The 25,389-nt window shown below is 35.4% G+C and overlaps 3 protein-coding genes across 4 annotated transcripts; all 3 read left to right on the top strand.

Moving 5' to 3' along the window:
• Positions 1 to 1,546: 1,546 nt before the first annotated feature.
• On the top strand, positions 1,547 to 5,227 carry LOC109105581. Its single transcript, XM_019118857.2, has 3 exons — positions 1,547 to 1,615; positions 1,730 to 2,917; positions 3,677 to 5,227. Exons 1-3 carry the CDS (start codon positions 1,576 to 1,578, stop codon positions 4,117 to 4,119), a joined length of 1,671 nt encoding a protein of 556 aa, XP_018974402.1. The 5' UTR covers positions 1,547 to 1,575; the 3' UTR covers positions 4,120 to 5,227.
• Positions 5,228 to 16,055: 10,828 nt separating this feature from the next.
• On the top strand, positions 16,056 to 20,043 carry LOC109104884 (ribonuclease P protein subunit p25-like protein). 2 transcript variants are annotated; one of them, XM_042773000.1, is made up of 2 exons: positions 16,056 to 16,329; positions 18,637 to 20,043. In XM_042773000.1, exon 2 carries the CDS (start codon positions 18,647 to 18,649, stop codon positions 19,265 to 19,267), a length of 621 nt encoding a protein of 206 aa, XP_042628934.1. In that variant the 5' UTR covers positions 16,056 to 16,329; positions 18,637 to 18,646; the 3' UTR covers positions 19,268 to 20,043. The 2 variants fall into 2 exon arrangements, with proteins under 2 accessions (XP_042628934.1, XP_018973740.1); XM_019118195.2 differs by having other exon boundaries at positions 16,057 to 16,329; positions 18,631 to 20,043.
• LOC109098217 lies at positions 18,702 to 25,260 on the top strand. Its single transcript, XM_042772998.1, has 4 exons — positions 18,702 to 18,838; positions 21,641 to 21,745; positions 22,160 to 23,380; positions 24,468 to 25,260. The coding sequence occupies exons 2-4, from the start codon at positions 21,706 to 21,708 to the stop codon at positions 24,878 to 24,880; spliced, it is 1,674 nt and encodes a 557-aa protein (XP_042628932.1). The 5' UTR covers positions 18,702 to 18,838; positions 21,641 to 21,705; the 3' UTR covers positions 24,881 to 25,260.
• Positions 25,261 to 25,389: the final 129 nt, after the last annotated feature.

Below are 25,389 nucleotides of genomic sequence, written 5' to 3'. Positions count from 1 at the left end.
CATTGAATAATTATATGGTTGCACTCAGTGATTGAAATTAACTTTTTCACTCACCAGCCAATTTGGCTACTAAATTTTTAAGTTACCGGCCTTTCATAACTTCTAGCCGGAAAAATAAATAAATGAAACAAACAGCTTGAGGCTGTCTACACTGGACGTGACAAAGAGACCGCTGCAAATCATTTTGTATTAGTAGCCTATAAGGGGTGTGCGATATTGACAAAAAAAATAAAATAATAATAATAATAATATCTCAATATTTTTTTGAAATTTTATCAATAAAGATAATTAGACAATATTTTGCCGAGTGCGTTATTGTGCTGATATCTTAAGGACTTCAGTGGACAGCTGACTCCTGAAGTTTTGATATGGGCTATAATTTCATATTCTGTGTGATCAGTTCACAGCAGTGATAGAAATGAATTTTTTCCAATAAGTTTATTTATTTATTTTTTTTACCTTTTATGGGCATTTTTAACTACATAAAGCCATTTTTTTTATAAAAGCGTGCATCATCTTTTTAGTCAAATTATTATATTTAATCAGTCAATTATAAGTATCAACAAAATTCATCTTTGCAGAAGTTGCATATGTATTCATTCACACGTTAATTCATTTCAGAGGGACATGCAATGCTTTAAACTGCAGTTACAGATGCATAATGTTTTGATATTTAAAACATGAAATGCTGAATATTGATATTTGAAATTATTTAAAAAGCGAAAAGATACATTAAAGGTAAAATTAAAACAATTAAAAACTCCAGTAGGTGGAATCACTGTTAATAAGCGAGTCATTGCGATTGAACCGAATCATTCAAACGGTTGATTCATTCAGGAACGAAACACCGTCACGATGCTCAGAGGCGCAAAACAGTGCTGTGGCTGTGTTTGGAGTGAGTTTTGTTTTCGAAATAGAGCAAAAACAGACAATATGGCAATAAGTCTCTTGATATTTACTTATTGCTTATTGATGGATAAAATCAATATCACATTTGTAACCATGCTGATTTTTTTTTTTTTTTTAATAGACACTCTTCGTGTGATATTGATTAACTAGCCTATATGAAATTATATAAATATATACATTTTCTGCCCCCTTATCTTGAATTATGTGAATTTCTCAATGCATATTAATAGACTGAATCATGCAGAGAAAGAACACACTCTAAAATATATATTTAAAATAACATTCTAAATTTAATTGTAACAGTGATGACATTTAAAGTCACAGCAACCTGATAATTAATGTTTTGTAAATGAATAATGAAAAAAAAAGCATGCAAGCTGTTGCCTTTGTTTTTTTACATTTCTAAGTAACGTTACACTCCGTTGTTTCACTGCAGCAAATATATGCTAATATAAAAACAAATGCTTCTGTAGCTCTTATATTGATTTACCAAGCTATAAAACAAGCAGTGTGAAAATGGTGTAAAATGAGAATGGTATATTGCAAAATATAAAACAAATGGTTTAATATGACTCACACATAGGGTCACATGTTTCTCTCTCTCTCTCTCTCTCTCTCTCTCTCTCTCTCTATTTCAGATCACTGACTAAAATCAGGACAGAAATCATGCTGACTATTCTTCTGATTATGGCAATGATTGGCCAAGGTAAGAAATGCATCATTAGTGCTTTCCAAATAGATCCATTCTTCATATATTGCTGTTTTAGTCCTCATGGGGCCTAATAAAAGGCATGTTCTGTCGGCATGACTTTAATAACAGGTCAATCATGGGACAGCCTTGGAACCAGCTTCATAACAATATTCCCAGAGAACATAGCCTTCTACTATCCGCTTAGTCCAGTGAACGCTCTCAATATCACTGCTGTCCTTCCCGACACTGTGGTGGAAGTCTTTATCTCAGGGCAGTTGCCTTACACATACACACTACTAGAAGGACAGCCCCTAACTGTGACCTTCTCAGTGGGTATTGAGGAATACCAATTTGGTGAAATTTCTCAGACTGTCAGAATCAGCAGCACAAAGAACATTGTAGTGCAATCAATCAGCAAGAAAGGAGACAGTGTGCAAACTAATGTCATTCAGCCTTGGAAAAACCTTGGTACCGTTTATACCATCCCCTTGCTGAATTACAGCCAGATGATCAATACTTTTTATCAATCAGCAAGAAATATCAGCAAGAGATACAACTCCTTCAGGCTGGTTATTATCAACGGAGAAGATTTGATTAATAATGTCAAAATTGTAAAAAGGTCTATAGAAGAGATTTACACACTCAGTCCGTTCACCGCTCTCCAGCTTCAAACTGACGGGACAGAAACTAAGATTTATTCTGATTATAGAGTGGCTGTGATGCTGACCCATCCTTGTGTAGAGACGGATGAATGCAGATGCAACATGGTGCTGAACCAACTTTATCCCGACGTTCAGGAGGATAGCAGATTTGTTGTACCCTCAATACCCAACACCAGCAAATTTTGGCTACATGTGACGTCCTCAGTGGAAACCAGTGCCAGTGGTGGGGATCTAGAATCGAGTACTGTGGATGCCTATTCCTCAAAACTCCTGTCCCTTCCATCTCTGCAGTTAGGATCCCAGTTCATCCACATATCGAATCCTGCTTCCTTCAGGCTTGTCAGTCCAGGTATCATCATTGAACCGATCTCACAATATAGGTTCTCTGGGTGCTACCTAGTAACTGTCAGCTCGACAGATGCCAAGGCCTTAATCATTGCAGAAACATACTACAGGGATAGTGTGTATATAGATAATGATTTGCTTTTATCCACTGAATGGAGCACCATCGCCAATTCAGTGTACTCATCGGTGTTAGTGTCTTTTGATGACACACACGTCATTTGGCATCCATCCACAAAGATCGGCGTGTACGTGTTTGAGAAGAGCACAAATGTGTATGGAGGCCCGGCTATATCTTTAAGCGCAAAGCCAGGTAAGAAGTACAGTATATCTGTTGATGGTTGCTTTTTTTAGAGGGTGATGGTGATGTCAGCTATATTCATAATTGTTCTTTTTGTATTATGTAGTGTTATGCTAACATCAACACAAGTTTACGAATTACTTCATAGAGAATATTCTGTCATTACACTCTTAGAAATAAAGTTTCTTTATTGATGGTTCCATAAAGAACCGTTAACATCAATGGACACGTTCAATCAGACAAAAAGTTCTTTATAGTGGAAAAAGGGTTCTTTAGATTATTAAAATGTATTTTACATTAAGAAAAAAATGGTTCTTTTAAGAAAGGTTGAAAGGATCAACCCAAAATAGTTCCATGGCATTGCTGCGGAAGCAACACATTTGTAATCTTTATTTTTAAGAGTGTATTTACATTACCTCATGTCAAACATCAAAAGATTTTATGATATTTAAAAAATGCTATAGTGTTTGTTGTCCATACAATGAAAGTCATTGGGGAAAGTCCATATAATGCATTTTTTTCTCACTATAAATACATTTTTATGCAATGGAAATGTTCCTTGGAAGACAAAGGAATTTTTAAGTTTCTTTTTATAGAACTCTCCACTGAAAGGTTCTTTGGGGAACCAAAATGGTTCTTCTGTGGCATCATTGCAAAAAAACCAAACTAACAAAATAACCTTTTTGGAACCTTTATTGTTAAGAGTGTATGCAAAGTGTATACTTCATATGTACTTACTCAAACATTAGTGTTGTGTTTGTGTGCATTTAGACCCTTCAGGCTGTGCAGTTGTTCCTCCTGAGTTTGACATCATCGTCACGCCTCAAACCTGGCCTGAATCCCATCAGTACTGTAAGCTCATAAGTGACGAGTTATTCAGTCCCAGCAATGAAGATGCCCAAGCGGAGATGGCCGACATTCTGAATAATGAAGGTATGAATGAGAGGCTCTGGATTGGCGTGCGTCGCAGTCTGATGACGTTAGATTGGTACCGGCAGAAAGGTAAAAGCTCACACAACTTGACATACACTTGGTGGGGAACCGGAGAGCCAGGTGATGCTGCAAAGGGCATGTGTGCTTCGGTATTCCCAAACCCAAGCATGGATTTCCTTTGGGAAACTACAAACTGTTGTACTAAATTGAAATCTATCTGCTACACAAGGGCTCAGTACTTTACCATCTCAAAAGAGACAGCTAAGCATTCTAATGCTTAAAAAAATGAAGGTTAATAATAAAAACTGGCCAGGGAAAACAAGTTGCCACAAGTTTATGGTAAAAAAGAGGTTGACTTTTTGTTTCTTTATAGTTTACAATTTATAGCTGTATACATTAAATGATATATTGTTAATATGCAAACCTCATTAACCCTCATGTTGTGTTCATTGGACTAAAACCTACTGATTTTGCTCACACAGGGTATAACAACTTCTTCAAAAAAAACAATACAAAAATATATATACCCTCCACCTTGTAATGTGTCCAGGTCGTTTGACCGAAAGCTTGGTAATTAAATTTGTGACAAGGATTCAAGTGTGCAGACAGTTTATTTTTTGAGATTTTCAGTCTTGTTTGTCTGGCACCTTGGTGATCGTGAGTGCGGTGTAACTCCTTCTAAAAAATGTGTCCGGGTCTAAAATGACCGGCCTATAAAAATTGCATATAAATTTCTCGTTATGCTTTATGGAATTCAATTCTTTTATCAACTTGTTTTCTTTCACTTAGCACAGGTTTTGAATTTCTTTTTGGAACTGATCGATCATAGGCCTCATTGATCTAAGTTTATGAACCTCAGTTTTTGAATGAATATTGCCCAAATTATCCACAAGTAATGTGGAGGTGCATAAACTTAAAGCCTGTGATCAGTCGGTTCCAAAAAGAAAAAACAAGTTGACAAAAGATTGAATTCAGGTTTTGGTGATAATATAGCTTAACAAGAGATTTACAAGTAATATTTTAAAGGCTGGTCATTTTTGAGCATTTTTAACACAGCACAAGGGTTAAACCAAAATAACTCTAGTTTATGCTAGTAAATAAGACAGAATAAAGATGTTAAATCACATAGAAGTAGACGTGAAGTTGTTTTGTCACAAATACCTCCAGAAAGTTCACATTGCTATTATAACCATGAATACTGTATGCAGCCTAGATCTTATTCACAATGTTCATACTGTTTATCTAGAAACATGACTTTTTAAGCATAGCATTGTGTATGAAGTTTTTTCTTTTTCCAAATAAACTTTCAAACCACAAACCTTATGCATGCATTGTTTTTCCTTTAAATTTACATTTATGCATTTAGCAGATGCTTTCATTCAAAGCGACTTACAGACAAAAAAGGTACAAAAGCTGTCCCTGGGGTGGTACCTTTTCAAAAATACACCTTTGTTACCTTTTTTTTTTTTTATCACTAAAATATGCATATTGGTACCTTAAACTCAACCTTAAACCTTGGTACCTAAATGGTACATATTTGTTCCATTTTGAAAAGATACCTCCTCAGTGACAGCTTTTGAGTGTAGAGGAGTGAGGAATTGAGTAATGACTGTGCTGTGAGAATATATAGCATGTGTTATATGACTAATAGTAATGACACCAGCTCATTATGCAAACTTGCGTGGAGACACTAAATGTGTTTTGAATGCAAAATGGACCTGTGTTGCTGGAAAACCACACAAAAGAAGATTACTTTGCTCAGAGAGTGGAAGACTTGTGATCTTGAAGCATCAGGTAAGTCATCAGGTTTACATAACAGAATGTTATGTTAATACTGTACTACAAGAGTATGTTTTATGGTCTGCTGTTGTTGAAAATGCACTATGGGATTTCAGGAATAACAAATTTTGGAATTACAAATTTAGGAACATTTTGAATTAAGAAGTTTAACTCTGACTCGGCTGTGTCAAGAAGTTAATGATAAACTTGGCAATTATGCATGGGTTATGTTTGTGACTTCATAATCCATGTTCACTTTTATAGCGCTTATAACATTGACATTAATCTGTTTTGTTTGTCAATTATATAATTGAATGTGTCTGAATAAATATCTCCTTCACGAAAGAACTGCACAGCTTCATTTTCCTCTCAATCTCTTTTATGTATTTTATTGTATATTACATGCATTGATTAACTCTTTAAATTTCAGACATAATTATAACCTCTGCTGGAAAACAACAATGAAAACATTTGAAATTCAGCCCAAGCTGGTTTGTTGATCTTCCAAAACAATACAAACCAGACCAGACCAACAAACCGTATCAGGCAGATTTTTCAACACAGGAGCCATAAAAGACAAAAAAGACCAGTTTTATATATCAGATGTATCTATCTCTTTTTTTCTAGCTTGGTCGAACACCAGTAGCTGCTCAAATCAACTGTCCTGAAAACCACAGAGTGACCGTGATGCTGTTTCATCTTATCTTCATGTCACTGGTTTGCTCAGGTAAATCATCTTTCACATTTGCAAAGTTGATGTAGTTTCACTGAATATATAAATCTCATTGGTTTTATTGTTGTTTTATGGGTCATTACACAAATGGTTCTGTATTTTACTACAAAAAACTGCATGTAAAGAGTAGTGTATACAGTCAGGCAGTCATTGACAAGTTGGTCAGGTCTTCACCCCGTTTTGAGCTTATTATGCTATTAAACTGACTGACTGTACATTCTCTAACCTGTTACACGTCGGCTTAGCAAACCAATATGCATAACATATTGATCTGAGTTTTTTGAGAAGAAAGAGTGCAGAGTGATACAAGAGAAACCAGAAAACTGTAGGAAACCTTAAGCTCACTGTGGAAATCAGAATATATATACACTACAGAGAATATCTATATCTGTATAAAATTCATAATTTTAAACTGATGATTTGATAGGGCTGTCAGTGGAGAGCTATGGAAGAGACTTCATCACGGCATTCCCAGAAAACACTGCCTACTACCATCCACAGGAGTCCTCCAACACGCTCCAAATTACTGCTTTCTACGACAACACCCTCGTCTCAATCACCATCAACTACATAAAAGTGTTTTATGATAAACTACAATCTGGGCAGACTAAAATTTTGCATTTTCCCAAGTACATCGAGGAATATCAGTTCACAAACTTCCCTCTTTTTGTCAGAGTCAACAGCACCCAAATGATTGTGGTGCTTTGGCTCAGTCAGCGTGGGGACAGCGTGCAGTCTAATGTTGTTCAGCCTGTTAAAAATCTCGGAAAGTGGTATTCAATCCCATTTATCAATTACAATCAGATGATTGCATCCTTGTACAATATGTCAGATCAGTTAGCTCCAGACAACTGGAGATATAATTCGTTCAGGCTGATCATTATCAATGCTGAGAACTCCGTTAACTTAATCACCCTCCGAAGTATCAGTCCGGATGGTCCAAAAGCATTTAATATTACGCTTAGGCCTTACGAACTTTACCAGTTACAAACTAATGGATCAGAAATTCAGTTGGACTCTTATGGCACCGTGGCTGTGCTGTTAACCCACCCCTGTGTAGAAACTACAGGATGTGATTGCAATATGGTGGTGACCCACGTTCTCCCCCGAAATCTGTGGGGTGACAGGTTTGTTGTGCCGCAGGTGAAGAACCTGAATACAGCTTGGCTGCAAGTGACTAACACAACGAAAGTAAGGCTGAAAGGCGTGAATATAAAAACTCAGCAGTCCAATTCCTCAGAGCTAATTCCCTTCCCGGAGCTCAAAAGTACGTCTCAGTTGATCAGTTCGACAAATAAGGTGTCCATCAGACTTATAAGTCCAGGCCTCATCTTAGAACTCATACCAGAAACCATGTTTGCCGCTTGTTACCTGGTTCAGATGAACTTGATAGAAGGTGAGGCCGTTATCATCGCTGAAACAGCCCGTAAGAACAATGTGTATATAGATGGCAAATTACTTAAATTCACTAACTGGAAACCCATTCCCTATTCAAACTACTCTTCGATATCTGTGTCGCTAAGTGGCACACATGTCATCTGGCATCCAACCTCCAGGATTGGAGTGTACATGTTTGAGAAGATGGAGGGTGGAATTCCTTACGGAAGCCCAGCTGTCACTTTAAATGATGACCCAGGTAAAATTATTTATTTTCTTATCCAAGAGTAAATTAAAGTCAACATCAAATGATACTTACAACCTTTTTTTACTCCCATTTTAGGAAGGATGCAATATTATGTGGTTTATGAAATCAGGATTTGATTGAATTGTGATTGGATTTGCAAAATTAGGATATTATCATATGTCTGAATGGCACATGACATGAAATTGGTTTGCAATATGTTTTATATAATTATATTAATTTATAATGCATAAAATAACAATACTACTATACACTACAGTTTAAAATCTGTATTTTTTTTTAAAGTAATCCATACTTTTACTCAGCAAGGATGCATTAAATTGATTAAAAACACACAAAACACATTTGCACTGTTATACAAAAGTAACTATTAAAAAAAGATTGTTCTTTTGAATTTTCCATTCTTTAAAGAATTCTAAAACCAAAATTCATTACGGTTTTGACAAAACTATTAAACAGCACAGCTGTTTTCAATAAGAAATGTTTTTTGAGGATGTTTTCAGCATTTATGATTAATTTATTTTTTTTTCTTGTGAAACTGATTAGATTAATTAGTGTCTTATGAAAATTCAGCTTTGTCATAACAGGAATAAATTACATTTTAAAATATATTACATTAGAAAACAGTACTGTAAAAAATACTGTAAATACTGCCTTGGTGTGCATAAGTGACTTTTTTCAAAAACATTCTTACCCCAAACTTTTGAACAGTAGTGTGTACAAATAATTTTTGTCCACTTTTATTGTGTGGAAATGACTAGTTCAGAAAATGTATGTTAAAAAAAAATCTGTTCCTGAGATTTCCTTATGAACATGTATCACACCTTTTCTTTAGAGTAAGAAAGTGAAGTTACATTAAAATGAGAATGAAATCAAAATTCACAGTGCAGACTGTAAATGTGTCAATGTGTGTTTGTGTGCCCACAGATCGTGATGGCTGTGTCGCAGATTCTGCACATTATAAGATCACTACTGATGTCATGACATGGCCCGAGTCCCATCATTACTGCTTAAATATATCTTACCAGCTGAGCACACCAAGCAGCGAAATGGCCCAAAAAGAGATGACTAACTTTCTGCAAAACAACAGAGGTCCTGGGTATCTCTGGATCGGTCTGCGGCGCAGTCTTTTCACGTCAGAGTGGTACTGGCAGAAAGGCAATGACAGCAAATACAGCGTGAGCTTCACGAAGTGGGCTGATGGGCATCCAGATATTCCCCAGAAAGCGTTGTGTGCTGCTGTGTCCCAAGATGCCAACAAGGAGTTTACCTGGAAGAGTGTGTCCTGTTGCTCTAAGCTTAGGCCCATCTGTTACAAACAGGCCAAATACTTCAGTGATATGACCTTTAATACACCATATGATCATTTTAGCATTACTTACCCAAAGGACTTTCCTTTTTGTCCAAATTCTTGACCTTTTATTTGAAATTAGTAACTGCAATAATAAATCACATTACAATAGTTTAATCATGATTTTAAGTAAAATTAATCAAATTGCTTAATTATAAAAAGCTGTCTATTACATAGCTGTTACTTTATAGTATTTTTGTTGTTTTTATGTGCATAATATAAAGCAATATTAACATTTCAAAATATATGGATCTTCTGAAAACACAATGAAAGTATATATATATATATATATATATATATATATATATATATATATATATATTATATATATAAGCTATATATAATGGCTTCACATACGCTTATTACACAAACCAAAACTGAATATCCTCTCAAATATGACAACTATCAAAATTTTAATGTCTGATGTACTGCATGGTGATCTAAAGTGAAGGCAAATAAAGTGAAATTAGCTCTTGTTGTAGGTGAATACAAGCATATGTCACAAGATCACAGTGCTCTTAAAAGACACTATAGACACCTTCAAGCCTTTTAGGCTTGATTCTGGTGCATGATGGTTGACTCTTACAGCTCAACATCGCCTCCATTCTGTTATGTAATTTAGGCAAATCAGGGGTTGTAGCCTTTTAATCACAGACACCTAAAGACAAAACCAGACAACAGTTAGCATTTTATCGTATTATAAACGTGGTTTTGCTTGTCATTTTGGATCACTTGTGCTGCTTTACAGATTCAGTTTTCAATAAATTTTCAAATTCATAATCTGTTGTAAGTATTCACCTTTATTGCATCCTATCCATATGGGACTAGTTTGTGTTTAATTTAATGTGTGTGTTTATCATAGATGTGACTTGAGCATCACATGTGAGTGAACTTGTGCCGCAATGTACTCTGCTGTCTTGTTTTCATCACTTTTCATCAATTAAATTTGGCTGTGGTTTAATGTACTAAATACCTATGGCTAAATGGTTGCAATAACAATTTTATTAGCAGGAACTGAATAGCAGAATTTTGCATTGTGAAGGTCATTATATCAAATCATGTAAGTCTTTTGTTTAGCCAGGATCCTATGCAAATCTGAGAGAAAATAAAGCATTTTGAAAGTCAAATGTTTCTAAACTAAAATAAAGCCAAAGAGGTGATTTTTAGGGAGAAGAAGAGTACTGACCAAGACATCAGGTAAGAGATTTTGTTGTAGTTAGAGGTGTTAAGGTAAGCATAGGAGATGACTTATTTGGATAATTGCTGGAGTTCTGAAATGTGTCCTTTAAACGGTGTAAAAATTCTGCATAGAAAATATATATATATATATATATATATATATATATATATATATATATATATATATATACATAGTTGCCTTGTGCTGAGAATTTTTAAGATGTAAAAATACTTTGTGTCTTGTGTCTTGGCTGATTTAAAAAAAAAAAATAATTAGTTATCTTTATATATAAGAGTACAAGACATTTCTGACATTCTGAGGCTTCAGAAAATCTTTTTTTTTGTCATCAGTTTTAATTACTTTGTTCTAAGTAGTTGCTTTATGATGGTATTTTGTGTTGCATGTAATTAAAATGTTCATCTATACACATAAACGTGTACCAAAACATATTTAGCAGTCATTTTTTCAATGTGGTTTTTTTCTGTTCTTTCACCACTAGTGCACAGCGAAAGTTAAAGCAAGTTAAAGTCATAATCATGCTTGTCTTTCTGCTCCTCGCGTCAATGTTTCACCAAGGTAAGGAAAGAACTTTTACTACATCTATGAAAGCAGTTTGGATAAAAACAAATAAATGTCAACGTAACTAATGATAACTAATGGTTTCCACCAAATTGGGTAGTTTTTGTGGGTAGTATTGTTGTTCCACATGAAATTTTTTAGGACCGCAAGTTATCTGGGATGCAGTATCTCATGCTCTGAACACTTTTATTTAAGGTCTTACAGTTGTGAGCTATGGAGACAACTTCATCACTGCCTTTCCAGAGAACCTTGGTTTCTTCTATCCGTCTGGTACCATGAACTATCTAAGAGTCACAGCCCTTTATGACAGCACTAACTTCACAGTCTTCTACCAAAACAGACAGATAGTCCAACATATTCCGAAGTCAGGACAGACCGTGAGTGTTGTGTTTCCAACGTCTGCTGAAATATATCAACTAGGCTCTTCGCTTTTATCTGTCAGAATTACCAGTGACAAAAACATCACAGTGGTTTCTGTAAGTAATCGGGCAGGCAGCACCCAGTCCCATGTCATCCAGCCAACGGTAAATCTCGGCACAAACTATTTGATTCCTTTGCTCGATTACCCAGGGTATCTTGAATCTTTCAACCTAACTAGCCTTGTCAGTACAGCCATAAGATACAGCTCATTCAAGTTACTCATTATCAATGCGGTGGACAGTCAAAACAGTGTCACTTTAGTCAAGCAAACATCAACATCAGGTATTCAAAATGAGACGTTCAGTATGGATTCCTACCAGCTGGTGCAGCTTCAGACCAACGGTTCTGTTTTGAGGGTCAAATCAAGCAAAGAAATCGCTGTGATACTGACCCACCCATGTGTAGAGACTCAGAGCTGTAACTGTAACTTAGTAATAAATCAGATTCTTCCCACAAAGTTTCAGGGTCGGAGCTTTATCGTACCTTCCATCTTCAACAATTCTGAGACCAAATTACTTATGCTGTCAGAAAACACGTCCTCGCTATTTCACAATGGTAACCAGCTACAGGCTTCTCCCTCAACGCTTCTGCCATTTCCAGACCTGCAGAAATCCCAGCTGGTAAATGCAACAGAGCAAGTGTCCCTCAGGCTTTTCAGTCCGGGCGTCATTGTGGAGTTGATCCCAGAAACCATGTTTTTTGCTTGCTTCCTGCTGCAATTTTCTTCAACAAATGGCAAGGCATTGGTGATCGCTGAAACAGACAGTAAAGATGATGTTCACACACATAATGGTTTGCTCTCAGCATCTGACTGGACTGCAATCGCTGGCACAAACTACTCTTCGGCTGTTGTAACTATACCAGATCAAATTGCCACAATCTGGCATCCAACATCAAGGATTGGTGTTTATATGCTGGAACATATGTCTGCAAAAGTAATGTTTGGAGGCCCGGCTATACCAATCAATGAAAAACCAGGTAAAAGATCTCATTTCAAACAAATATATATCTGTCTGTCTGATAGACATTCTCAATTCAATTTTGAATGGTGCACGACCCTTGCTGGTGGAAGGCAAAAGGTAAAAATCTGTTAATTTTTTCATGCATTTAGATCTTCATGGCTGTATGTTAGTTCCTGGAGCATTTGCAATTGGAAAGGACCCTCTAAGTTGGACGGAGTCTCGTGAGTACTGCATAAATAAAGCAAATCAGTTTGCCTGTCCTATAACTAAATCTGTCCTTAAGGACATGGCTGATAACCTGACCAAGGAGGATGGGGATGGCTGGATCGGTCTCCGCCGCAGTTTACTAACTACAGATTGGTACTGGCAGGAGGAGTATGAGCCCCCAATCTCTGTCAATTACATTCACTGGGATGACGGGCATCCACTGAACGTTTTGAAGGGCTTATGTACTTCAGTGTCACTTGACCCTAAAAATGACTTCAAATGGCAAAGTGCACGCTGCTGTGATAAAAAGAAGCCAGTCTGCTACAAAAGGCCAGCTTACCTCATTCCTTCACAACAATTGTTGGTACTTAACGTTTAGTGCTTGTTAGTCATGCTATTCTTTAGGTTCAATAAGTTCATACGGCATAACCACCTGCATATCTGAGCTGTATTTTTAATGATTGCAATGTCTTTATGTTAGATTTATTTTATATACATGCTAAAATTATATAAGGTTAAGGTCATATTAAGCAGTTGTGTTGATATTTGAATTAAACTGTTTTTCAACTTATCTTAGACATTGACTCAAATGGAAACAGGAAGTAGATCTGGAAATTATGAATGCCACATCAACAAAAAAATGTATATCATTAATAAAATGAACAAAAATATTATAATCAACGTAAAACTTTAAAGGGTTGTATATAACAAAATAAAATTGTATAAAGCATGACATTAAGTGTCAATCTTGAGATATAATGCATTGTTTTTTTTATGCATGTAGTCCTTATTTGTGCCTTATTAATTTATTTTCATTGCTGTCATACAGTGTTACATGGCACTGTATGCTTGAACCTAAACCATCTACATTTAGAGCTATAACTTTTGAAAACTATATGATTTAAAGATATCTCAATTACTTTTTGATTAAATGAAGAAATTAGCTTTCCTAAAACAGGACATTTCACCAGACAGTAACATGCAAATCTGCCACCTTTATGTTCCCTTTGCTGAACAGTGAAGATGAAGATTTTGTCCTTTTGAAGTGTTTCAGCGGTATGGATGCTATGATCACAAGCCCCAGAAAAATATTAGGGTAAGATGGGCAAAGATGCTTCCTATAAGTACGATGTGCATTTACTTTTAAACTGTTACAGATTCAGTAAATTTAAGATGATCATGCATTGTGTTATTAAAGGCAGGGCAGGTGATTTGGTTCAAAAACATTTTTTGTAATGCTGGTTGAAAGTCTCTTCACATCCTGATAGCAATCACTAAGTAAAGTGGTTTAAATGTAGGCTATTTATAAGTATTTATATTGCCTGTGGAAGATGTGGGACCATAAAATGATAATAAAAAGGTATTTGCATACCTCCAATTTGCAGGGAGGGTGGAAATTATGCTTTCAAAGCTAGCTTGCTATTGTTAGCCTCTCCGAAATCGCCTACCCTATACCTTTAAGGGAAATAAACAGAAATATTTGCTCATTTGGTTGTTATAGCACAAAATGTAGTAAAATTATTCAAAAAGGCAAGAAGCCCCTCTGCCTTGTTTTAACAATTTTGTTAGATAATTGAATAACAGATGACAGACAAGACAGAATCCAAGTAAAAGACATTAATCTGAGAGGTAAATTTATTCAATGACTTCTACTTCTATGCAGGCATATGAAAATTTACATATTTAATTGACTATATTTTAATCAAAGATATTTCATAATAGCAACACTATGATTCAGACTGATTTTTTTTAAATAAAAAAAGATATAAAAACAGTAAAAAGGATAAAACTATTATATTTTTTTCTTACTTAAAAATGAATATCTAAAAACACTGCTGTCTCCACAAAGATAACAATTTTCTTAAAGATAAAATTAACTGTTTCGACTGACCAAATCTCAAAAATTGTTGTTGATATTCAGATAAAATGACAAAAATAAAAATAAACTAATGTCTATGGTCAAGAAGAAAAAATAAGTTGGAGGGGTTATCTTGCCCCTGGGCACAGGGCTACATTAAGTCCTCACTGGGTCCCGAGTTATGACTTACTGCAGGGCCCCCCTTCACAATAATGATATACATATAGCTTTAAAAAGGATTTTTATCCTATCAAAATGTTTGATACCAATTTCAATATCACACACACATACACAAAATAACTATACTAGGTTAAGTAAAAACAAGCTTACTGAAGACAATTAAACAGTCACAAATTACAAATGAATTAAGATACATAAATCAACCTATTTAAAAAACTTAAAGAACTGAATAAGACATATTATATTGTATAAAGTAAATGTACAAATAGACCGAATAGTCTTCACTCTATAAATTCTAAATACATTCATTCTTATTTATTTTGCAGAAGTGATTCAGTCAAGGACAGTGAGTGATTTTCTTTCGAATGTTTGATTTACATTATTGACACAAGTGACCACAGCAGCTATATTTGGCTGCTTCAGAGGAAAAGTTCGCCCAAAAATGATAATTCTGTTGTTGTTCTAAACCTGTATGAGTTTCTTTCTGCTGTTGAATGTAAAATAATATATTTGGAACAATACTGGTAACCATACAGGTGCTCTGCCCCCATGACTTCCATAATATAATATATATATATATATATTTTTTTTTAAATGTAAAAATACACTATTGGAGTCAGTGGGGATTAGAAACTTTCTGGTTACGAACATTCTTCAAATTCAGAATATCTTCTTTTATGTTAAGGAGAACAAAGAAATTCATACATTGTTTGGTTTAGATTGAGGTTGAGGTTGATTGATTGATGTATTTTTTTTTTTTTTTTGGTTATCTATTTATTTTGTGATGTAATTTATGTTCATACTTGATTTGTTTTTTATTAATAATTGTCTTGTTTTATGGGGAAACCAATCTGACCTAATAACTAAGCAGTTTCCCTGATAAAAATTCCAGCAGTCGAGTCTATAAGTAGTTTAGAATCAGAGATACCGATTCGAGAAAGAATCACTATTGATCCATTCGGTCAAATGTGTTTGTAAAAAGTTTGAAATTGTTTAGGATTCACGTTGATTCATTTAGACAGTTCGCTCATGCATTGGATCGGCTGTGACAAGGTCCTGATTCAGAACGCTTGGTGGCGCTGTGTCCTAATAAATGACTTGTTGACGTTCTTTTAGAAGGAGCGGCAGGAATGTAAAAATAAATTAATTTGATAAGTAATTTGACATCTTAAAGGGATTATCCTCCTCGTGCCATATGTGGTCATTGCTTGAGCTTCCCTATTATTTCACAACAAAATATTAAATAAATGCATTTAAGTGATAACTTAGTGCTCGTGCCCATGCCCAATGGATATTCCGGCCCTGAAAACTACACTTCCCATGAACATGTGCGGCACTTTACGTCATATTGTCACATTATCGGCAGTGTACGTCACACGCTGTTACATGTGGATTGTGTGAATTTTAGAATAACATTTTAACTTCGTAAACTGTGTTGTTTTGGTTGTAGTTAACTCAGTGTTTTCAAAAGACTGTTGAATCACAGCGGCCGCAGTTTATTCATATGGAACGACAAAAGCCCGCGGTTTTTAGAAAAACAGCTGCAGACATCTGAACTGGTTAGCCAGATTGCTACAGTACTTTAGCAAAGGACGGTAAAGTAAGTTTGGCACACATTTAATGTGCCTCTCTGAATATTAATTTTGTTTTCGAATTATTAAATGTATATTTTAAATAGAGAACACATTTTTGTAATAAACTGTATTCATTTAAAACATTTAAATCACTTAACTCGAGCTGCCATTTATGAAAATCACCCTTGTTCAAGAGTACACTGTCACAAAAATATTTATTTATGAATTTTTAATACTATTTTAATGAGACCTGGGGTCTTTGAAACCAATTTAATTCCATTCAAGTTTATTTGTATAGCGCTTTTACGATACAAATCATTGCAAAGCAATTTTACAGAAAATTAAGTTTCTACAATGTTTAGTAGTAGCTTATCAGTGGTGACTGTCAGTTTATGTGCATACGGCAGAAATGTTCGGAAAAATTGAAAAAATCGGAAAAAGACGTAAACAAACAGACGATTTACACTAATGACAGCAATTATGCAATCAAACTTATAGCAAAATGTGGTAGTTCTGTATGTTGTCTCTGGGTTAGCATCATCTGAGGTCCTCTGAGGGGTTGGCATCATCTCTTCTCAGGTGTTCTGGATCCAGACTGGAGCTTGTGGCAAAACAGAGAAACAAATAGAGACATAATTAGCATAGCTGCTGTTCCAGCCAAGTAAAATTAATTAGTTTAACCGAAGCTAAAGAATAATAATGCGCATTTGATCAGATATAACTGCAGTTCCAAATTATGAGATGCATTATTTGAATGCTTGGCCAGAGAGTCGGTTTTTAATCTAGATTTAAACAGAGAAAGTGTGTCTGAACCCCGAACATTATCAGGAAGGCTATTCCAGAGTTTGGGAGCCAAATGCGAAAAAGCTTTACCTACTTTAGTGGACTTTGTTATCCTAGGTACTATCAAAAGTCCAGCGTTTTGTGACCTGATGGATTGTTGTGTGAGTTTATTATTACTTGCCTTATAAGTAAGTAATAATATTTTGTAACTGATACGGAACTTAATAGGTAGCCAGTGCAAAGTCTGTACTATTGGGGTAATGTGATCATATTTTCTTGACCTGGTAAGGACTCTAGCCGCTGCATTTTGGACTACCTGTAGCTTGTTTATTGAGGATGCAGCACAACCACCTAGCAGCGCATTACAATAGTCCAGTCTAGAGGTCATGAATGCATGAACTAGCTTTTCTGCATCAGAAACAGGTAACATGTTTCGTACCTTGGCAATGTTTCTAAGATGGAAGAATGCTGTTTTTGTAACATGGGAAATATGATTTTTTAAAAGACAAGTTGCTGTCTAATATAACACCCAGATTTTTGACTGTAGAGGAAGTAACAGTACATCCGTCTAGTTGCAAATTGTAACCTACGAGATTCTGTGTAATGTTTTTTGGTCCAATAAGTAATATCTCTGTCTTATCTTAATTTAATAGGAGAAAATTATTGGTCATCCAATCTTTTACATTTTTAATACATTCTGTTAGCTTATATAATTTACAAGTTTCATCTGGTCTTGTTGAGATATATAGTTGAGTATCATCAGCATAACAGTGGAAACTAATTCCGTATTTTCTAATAATATCACCATGGGGCAACATGTATAATGAAAATAGCAGAGGACCTAGGGCAGATCCTTGTGGCACTCCATATTTTACTGGTGATAAATGAGATGACTCCCCATTTAAATAAACAAAGTGGTAGCGATCGGACAGGTAGGATCTAAACCATCTTAAAGCCTGCCCTTGGATACCTGTATAGTTTTGTAATCGATCTATGAGTATGTCGTGATCTATGTGTCGAACGCAGCACTAAGATCAAGTAAAAGTAGCAATGAGATGCAGCCTTGGTCTGACGCAAGAAGCAAGTCATTTGTAATTTTAACAAGTGCAGTTTCTGTGCTATGATGGGGCCTGAAACCTGACTGAAATTCTTTATAGAGATCTTTTTTTTTGCAGGAAGGAGCACAATTGAGCAGACACAACTTTTTCTAAAATTTTAGACATAAATGGAAGATTTGAAATGGGTCTGTAATTTGCCAGTTCATTAGGATGTAGTTGTGGTTTCTTAATAAGAGGCTTAATAACCGCCAGCTTGAATGGTTTTGGGACGTGACCTAAAGATAATGACGAGTTAATAATATTGAGAAGCGGTTCTTCTGCTACAGGTAACAACTCTTTCAATATACTAGTTGGTAAAGAAAACACACTTTACCAATTGGGCTTATACTGGTACAGTATAGATTTTTTTTGAGGGGATGTTTATGCAAAAAAAACTACTCATACACAGTCATTAGATTTGCCTTTTGTCTTTTTTAATTTCCACGGGTAAAGGCTACGTGACATGGAGAACTACAGAAAAGCCCGTACAGTCGAGCAGCCCTCCCTGTGTCCGTTCCCCAACCTGCCCAGCGACACTCCAGAAGTTCGAGTGAAGGATGGCAGCAAAATCCGAAACCTCATGAGGTTCGCTTTAAGCCGCATGGAGGAGAAAACAGCCTCCGCAGATCATCCAGGCCCTCATGAAGGCTCAGAGGTGAGCGTTGGATCGGGGGAGAATCTGTGCCGCCAAATTGTGTTCACGGGTGTTGGTCAGAGCGTGGCTAAAGCCATCACGTGCGTGGAGATCATGAAAAGGCGTGTACACGGCCTACACCAGCACACCAAACTGGTCTATCGCACAGTTCAGGAGGTCTGGGAGCCCCTAGAGCCTGAGGCTGGGTTGGACAGTCTCACAGTCAGCAGAAATGTACCCAGTATATGGGTTCTGCTCTCCAGAGACTCACTTGATAAGAACCAGCCAGGTTACCAAGCTCCAGGTTCTTTTAATGCTTTGTGGGCTCAGACTCTCAAAGAGGAAGCAGCAACTCCGAAACATGGACAGAGAAGGAAGCGGGGTGGAACAGGGGCTGGAAGGACAGAAGGGGCTGGGAGAGGAAAGGGTCCACGCAAGCACCCGGGGTGACCTGGAGAACCACGTAAACCTCTAGGTCATGCTGGGGGAGGGCAGGATTAAATCAGTGTAAAATCTTCCTGCCATTGCTTGGTTCATATTGAGTATTTTCCCTTTTGAAGTGCCATATCTTGAGAATGTCTGTAATTAAAATGGGAGTTTTAAAGGGTATGTAATGACAAGTCCCTTAAAATAAATTCAATCTTTATTTATTCACACTTAACTATTTCTGTAAATAAATGAGACTGACTTCAGAAAAGCCTCACTCTAATTTCCCCATTGAAATATAGTGCCAAAGAGACAAGAAGTTTTATACATCAGCATGTTTTTTTTTTCCCATTAAAATATCTTACTGGAAAAACAATTATTCTGTAGGTTTCTTTTTTTTGGGATGTCTTGATTATATATAAGGTGAAACGGGTGGATTGTTTTTCTATTTGGAGGAGTTATTGCTGCTTCAGGAAGAAATTCAAACCATGAAGCAAACAAACACCATACACATGATATTTGTTTCATATTTTTGCAGATTTGATTAACAGAGTAAGTGCCAGGCTAAGGTTTTCATATCGTAAGAATGAAAACAGGTAATGTTTTCCACTAACCTCTCCATTGTTTTATGCAAAGTAAAGGAAATTGTGTATTTTGAATACCAAATACAGTATGTCTGTGCAGAAAATACACAAATGTGGCCTTGAAGGGCTGTGACCAAACACCACCAAAGCATGCAGATGTTGTATTGGGTGTTGTTTTTTGACATAATTCAGTTGAAAAACAGATGTTTGATCAGATTTCAGCAGTGGAGAACTTAAGTCAAAACTCGAAACAAATTTCATGCTTTCCCACCACAGACTGCTTGTCAGAGTAAAGTACAAAGACAGCGAACGCTTGAGAGGAACAAGGAGCTTTATGTTGTGTATTCATTAAGAAATTTAAACAATATAATTGAGGGTTGTGATGTGTAGATATACAAACAATTATCAGTTTGGTTGTTGATGAAATTGTAACACTGTTTAACTTTAAGTTTTGGAACTGAATTATTTTGAATGAATAAAGTGTCTTACGAAGGTTTTGGTGAATTTCCAGACCTGTAATATGAAACTTGTTGATCTTAAGACACAAACCTTTCTAGAATCGTATGCAAAATCACATGGGGAGAAGAGAGAAAAGTTTTTGAATGTCAAATGTTCTTTTACTGAATATACAGTGAACACACGGCTTGTTCTGTTCAGATAGAGGAAGAGTGCTGGCCACGGTAAGGTAGGATTTTTATCGTTTCAGTCAGTGAAGCAAACTATCTCATTCATTCATTTATGTTTGAATTAGGTAAACTGTAAATATTTCTGAATGTTCTCCATAAAAGTGATCTTTAGGGTGCAGGCATAGCACTTTATCAATATTTAGAGTAGTATTTGTTTAATCTAAGCTTAAGCAGAACAATTGGTTGTCTTTATAGACCATTGTAAAATTTGTAGAAATGTACAATTTAAGCAAATGACAAATCAGTGGAAAATAAATTTAATTGATGCATTTATTTAAAAGTATAAAAAAGATCTAAGAGCCTCCAAGATATTAACTAATATTTGTTTCTAGTATTTAGTTCACTTTGTATGAAATTCTAAAACCCTTTAGTATTTAAAATGTGACTACTCAATGTAGGGCTGCTCAACACAATTTTATAGCCTGAAGAGTAATCTATTAATGTTGTTCTTCATCAGGATTATGTTTCCTAAATTCTTGATAGCTATAGTTAAAAAAAAATAATTGATAAATTTTTACAATTTGTTTCTTGCTTGTGAAATGTTAATTTAATTGTTTCAGTGCCTTCTGAATCTGAACATATCTAATGGCATTGGTGTCAGTAGATGTACTCCTGTATATAATGTATGTATTGGAAAGAAAATAATACCTTTGTTGAGCAAGGATGCATTTAACTGATCAAAAGTGACATATTTCTAAAGTTACAAAAATATATGCTGTTCTTTTAAACTTTATATACATCAAAACATTTCTGAAGGATCATGTGACACTGAAGAATGAAGTTATGGATGCTGAAAATCCAGCTTTGCTTAGGAATAAATTACATTTTAAAATATATTAAGACAGAAAACAGTAATCTCTAAATTATAATATTTCACAATATTACTTTGTACCATATTTTTTGCTCCACCCCCCAACACAAAAAAGAGCAACTTCAAATGAAAGACAAAACGTATTGAAAGCAGGTATTTTACATAGTCTTGTTTGACTAACTGTAAGAAGAGCTTCCTCGGTGGAAAATATGGTTTACTGTTGTTTGCATGTGAATTTTGTATAATAAACACTGGATCAACTAAGCGTTTTTAAAAATGATTTGTCATTTACTATTTTTTTTTTTTTTTTTGGCAGCTTAGTGCACAGCAGCTGAATCCAACTTCACACAAGGTGGAGCTGTATATGCAAAATACGCAGTCATGTTGGCTGTTCTTTTGACCATTTTGATGTTTAGTCAAGGTAAATAATGCATATAGACAAATCTCTTATGTTCTTAATTATTTAATATAATTACTAGGGATGCACCAATACCAATTCAAAGACACCAAACATTTTGAACTCCAGAAGATGTTTTTTTTTGTTGTTGTTTTTTTATTAAATGAATTATGCTCAAGTCCCTGAAATTGCTTTTATACAGTAAATATTGCAACTGGCCATCTTTTCTATTGTTCATGTTCAAAAAAAAAAAAAAACTTAAATCTTTGATGTTCTCAGAATTTTCAAAGTGCAATTATGCCAATATATATATATTTAGAATACTGATACCAGATGCAAGTAATTACCCTGTTGGTGCATCTCTAGTGATTATCACTGGCTGAAAATTAGTTTGAAATTTGAAACAAGCATGATTTTTAGACTGTTGAACATTCACAGGGCTTTCAATGGACAATTGTGGGACGAGTTTCATCACTGCATTCCCCGAGAATATAGCATTTTATTATCGAAAGACCTTTAACCTACTCAAAATTACTACCCTTCACCCAGACACTATGATCAATGTCACCTATATGGCCAGCGACAATGTCACCACAAATGCAAGCCTCGCAATTGGAACCGTTTGGACTTTGAATTTGACGAAGGAGGTTGAAGAATCCCAGTTTGAGTCTTCCAATAAGACATTTCGAATCACCAGTGATAAAAACATCACAGTGGTTTCTGTGAGTGGACGGGAGGGGAGATTCCAGTCTCACGTTGTCCAGCCTGAACAAAACCTGGGAAAGGTGTATCATGTTCCCTCTCTGAATTACACCAAGATAGCTGCGTCCTTTAACCTTACGATTACATCAGATGTCAGATTCCTCCCTTTTAGGCTGATGATTATCAATGCAGTGGATGAGAACAACCAGGTCACCATCAAACGGGTAGATGAAAGAGGTCAGAGCCAAGAAGATACAATAAGGCTCGATCCTTACAATCTTTACCAGATTCAGATTAATGAGATGGTGAGAGAAATCAACGCAGATTACGAAGTAGCTGTGATTCTGACCCATCCATGTTTTGACAGCAAAAACTGCTCATGCAACATGATTCTGAACCAGCTCCAACCGTTTGTGTTAGATGAAAATGAAGACAGATTCCTTATGCCACCTTACCTCAGGCCCGAACAGCTACTTGTGACAACAAATAAACCCTTCAGGGTCTGTCAGGGTTATTTAACTACATGTACTGGTGTTTGGGTGAAAAATTCTTCAGACATTCTGCCATTATTACCAAATATTGCGAACAGGATCTTGCATATTTCTACTTCCATGCATGTTTCCCTCCGATTTGTCAGTCCTGGGCTCATTCTAGACCTCATTCCAATAAGCATGTTCTCTGGGTGCTATCTGGTAGATTTGAATTCCTCAAGCAGTGTGGTCTTGGTGATTGCTAACACATCCAGCACTAATGGTGTGCGAATGAACGATAAGCCTTTGCCTTTGAACATCAACTGGAACGTTTTGTCTGGCACAGAGTACTCTTGGGCTCTAGTGGCGGGACAAAGGATAACCACAATCTGGCATACTTCTGAAAGGATTGGTGTATATATGTTCGAACGCTTGGAGTCTAACAGTACCTATGGGAGTGCAGCAACAGTTATAAGTATGGACCCAGGTTAGTGTTCGTGTTAAAACAATTGTGATGTTTAACCATGGTTATATTCTACACATATTTGCTACTGTATTTATATGTAAGGGATACCCTAATGCATGGCTGTCTGCCTCTTCAAATCAGAAATTTGATGTCAGCACTGCCCCGGGACTTTTATTAATAAAACAGCCTAGATACAAGATCACTGCATAATATTCCTCAGCCACGAGGTGGTAAAATCTCTGTTTTTAAAGTAGCCTAACTAAAAACACAGCTTCATTAATTGTAGAGAGAGATGCGCAGACGCAGGTAGCCTAACTTACACAATTGTTATTTCTCTCTCTCTAGATCAATCAATAATTAATTCAATAATAATTTCATCTCTGTCTGATTTGAAGGGGGCAAATAGCCATGCATTATCCCTTACATATAATTATATTTATATATGATTTATATTATATATAAATGTATATTACATATGTCTTAAATATATACATGTATGTGTATGTATTTATATATACACATATAAATATACACAGTACATAGCCTACACATATTATGTTTAAATGTGATCAATCAAATTTATAAGCCATATATATAATTAATACCACCAAAATAAATAAAATACTATTCCAGTTCTTCTGCTTTAAAATTTAGTTTAAGTTTGTTGCAGTGTCTTTGTAATTATTTGTGCAGTTTGCTAGCAATTTGAAAATGGTTTCCACATCATTTTTTTCAGTGTAGAAGATGATTATATTCTTCAAATATTTACTAATATATACTACTTTTTGATATCGTAATAATATATATATATATATGATATATATTTCTTTGTTTATAATATACTCTTGATGTATAATATATATAAAGAATATAGTAAATATTGATTCTAGCTTTATTTATGTTTTTGAGTCATGAGTTCCAAATTAGGAGCTTTTTTTTTTTTTTTATCAAACTCTATCCCCATGCTGTAATTGACCACTTAGTCAGGTTAATTGGTAACAGTATGATTATAAAAAACATTTATAAATAATAATAGTAATAAATTCTTTCTTTTTCTTTTTTAAACAATCATGTATAATACTTACTGAATATTTGTTTGTGTGTTTAGATCCTTATGGCTGTCTGGTGACACCGGAGATGTTTGTACTTGGTGAAGAAGAAATGAGCTGGTCCATGTCCCGTGAGTACTGCATGGACAATGCTGATCTGTTTGCCAGGCTCAACAATAAAAGCAGGCAGGATAAGATGGCCTCAAACATGACGGGCGAAGACCCCACGGAGGGCTGGATCAGTCTGCGCCGCAGCCTGTACTCAACAGACTGGTACTGGAAAAACGAAGACAATTTCTCACCCAGTGTGGACTTCACTTACTGGGAGAACGGACAGCCTGAAAAGCCGGAGAACGGCTTGTGTGCCTCAGTTTCCCTGGATCCCAGCAAGAACTTCAAGTGGAAGAGTGCTCGCTGCTGTTCTAAGAAGAAACCAATTTGCTATATCGGACCAAAATACCTCACTTTTTGAGATACTTTGTAATAATCAGATGTCTTAATTACAATACTTGTAAAGGGACCTCCAAAAGTTCAATGTTTAATTTTTTGCTTTCAGAACTGTGTGTAGGGATCAATATAGATTGGTTTTATGTTCATACTCCACATTTATCTGTCTATACATAGTTAGGCCCCTACATTAGACTAGATTTAGAAAATAATGTCTGGTGGGCAGTGAAATTGATCTAGCAATGTAATTAGCAGTGAAAGAAAACTTGTATTGCAGACTTTTTTGGTTAAATAAGACTATTACAATTAGTAAGTGGAAATGCATATTGAGGTGTATCCAGGCTAAGATTTAAACAATGATTATTAATAAAGAATTTTAAAATAGATTATTAAAGAGTGCTAATAGAACAATGAGTCCTGTAGACGTTTTAATAAAATAAACAAAATAATTTCATAATCTTTATTTGATATATTTTTTTTGCCATTTATTTAAAAAATCATTAGTTATAAAATGGTGCCGCAAGAGTCAAGTTG

The sequence above is a fragment of the Cyprinus carpio genome, chromosome A16, assembly GCF_018340385.1.
Source record: "Cyprinus carpio isolate SPL01 chromosome A16, ASM1834038v1, whole genome shotgun sequence".
In the NCBI taxonomy this organism is placed as follows: Eukaryota; Metazoa; Chordata; class Actinopteri; order Cypriniformes; family Cyprinidae; genus Cyprinus; species Cyprinus carpio.
Note: the sequence above shows the minus strand (reverse complement) of the source record. Positions and strands in the feature narration are given on the sequence as shown.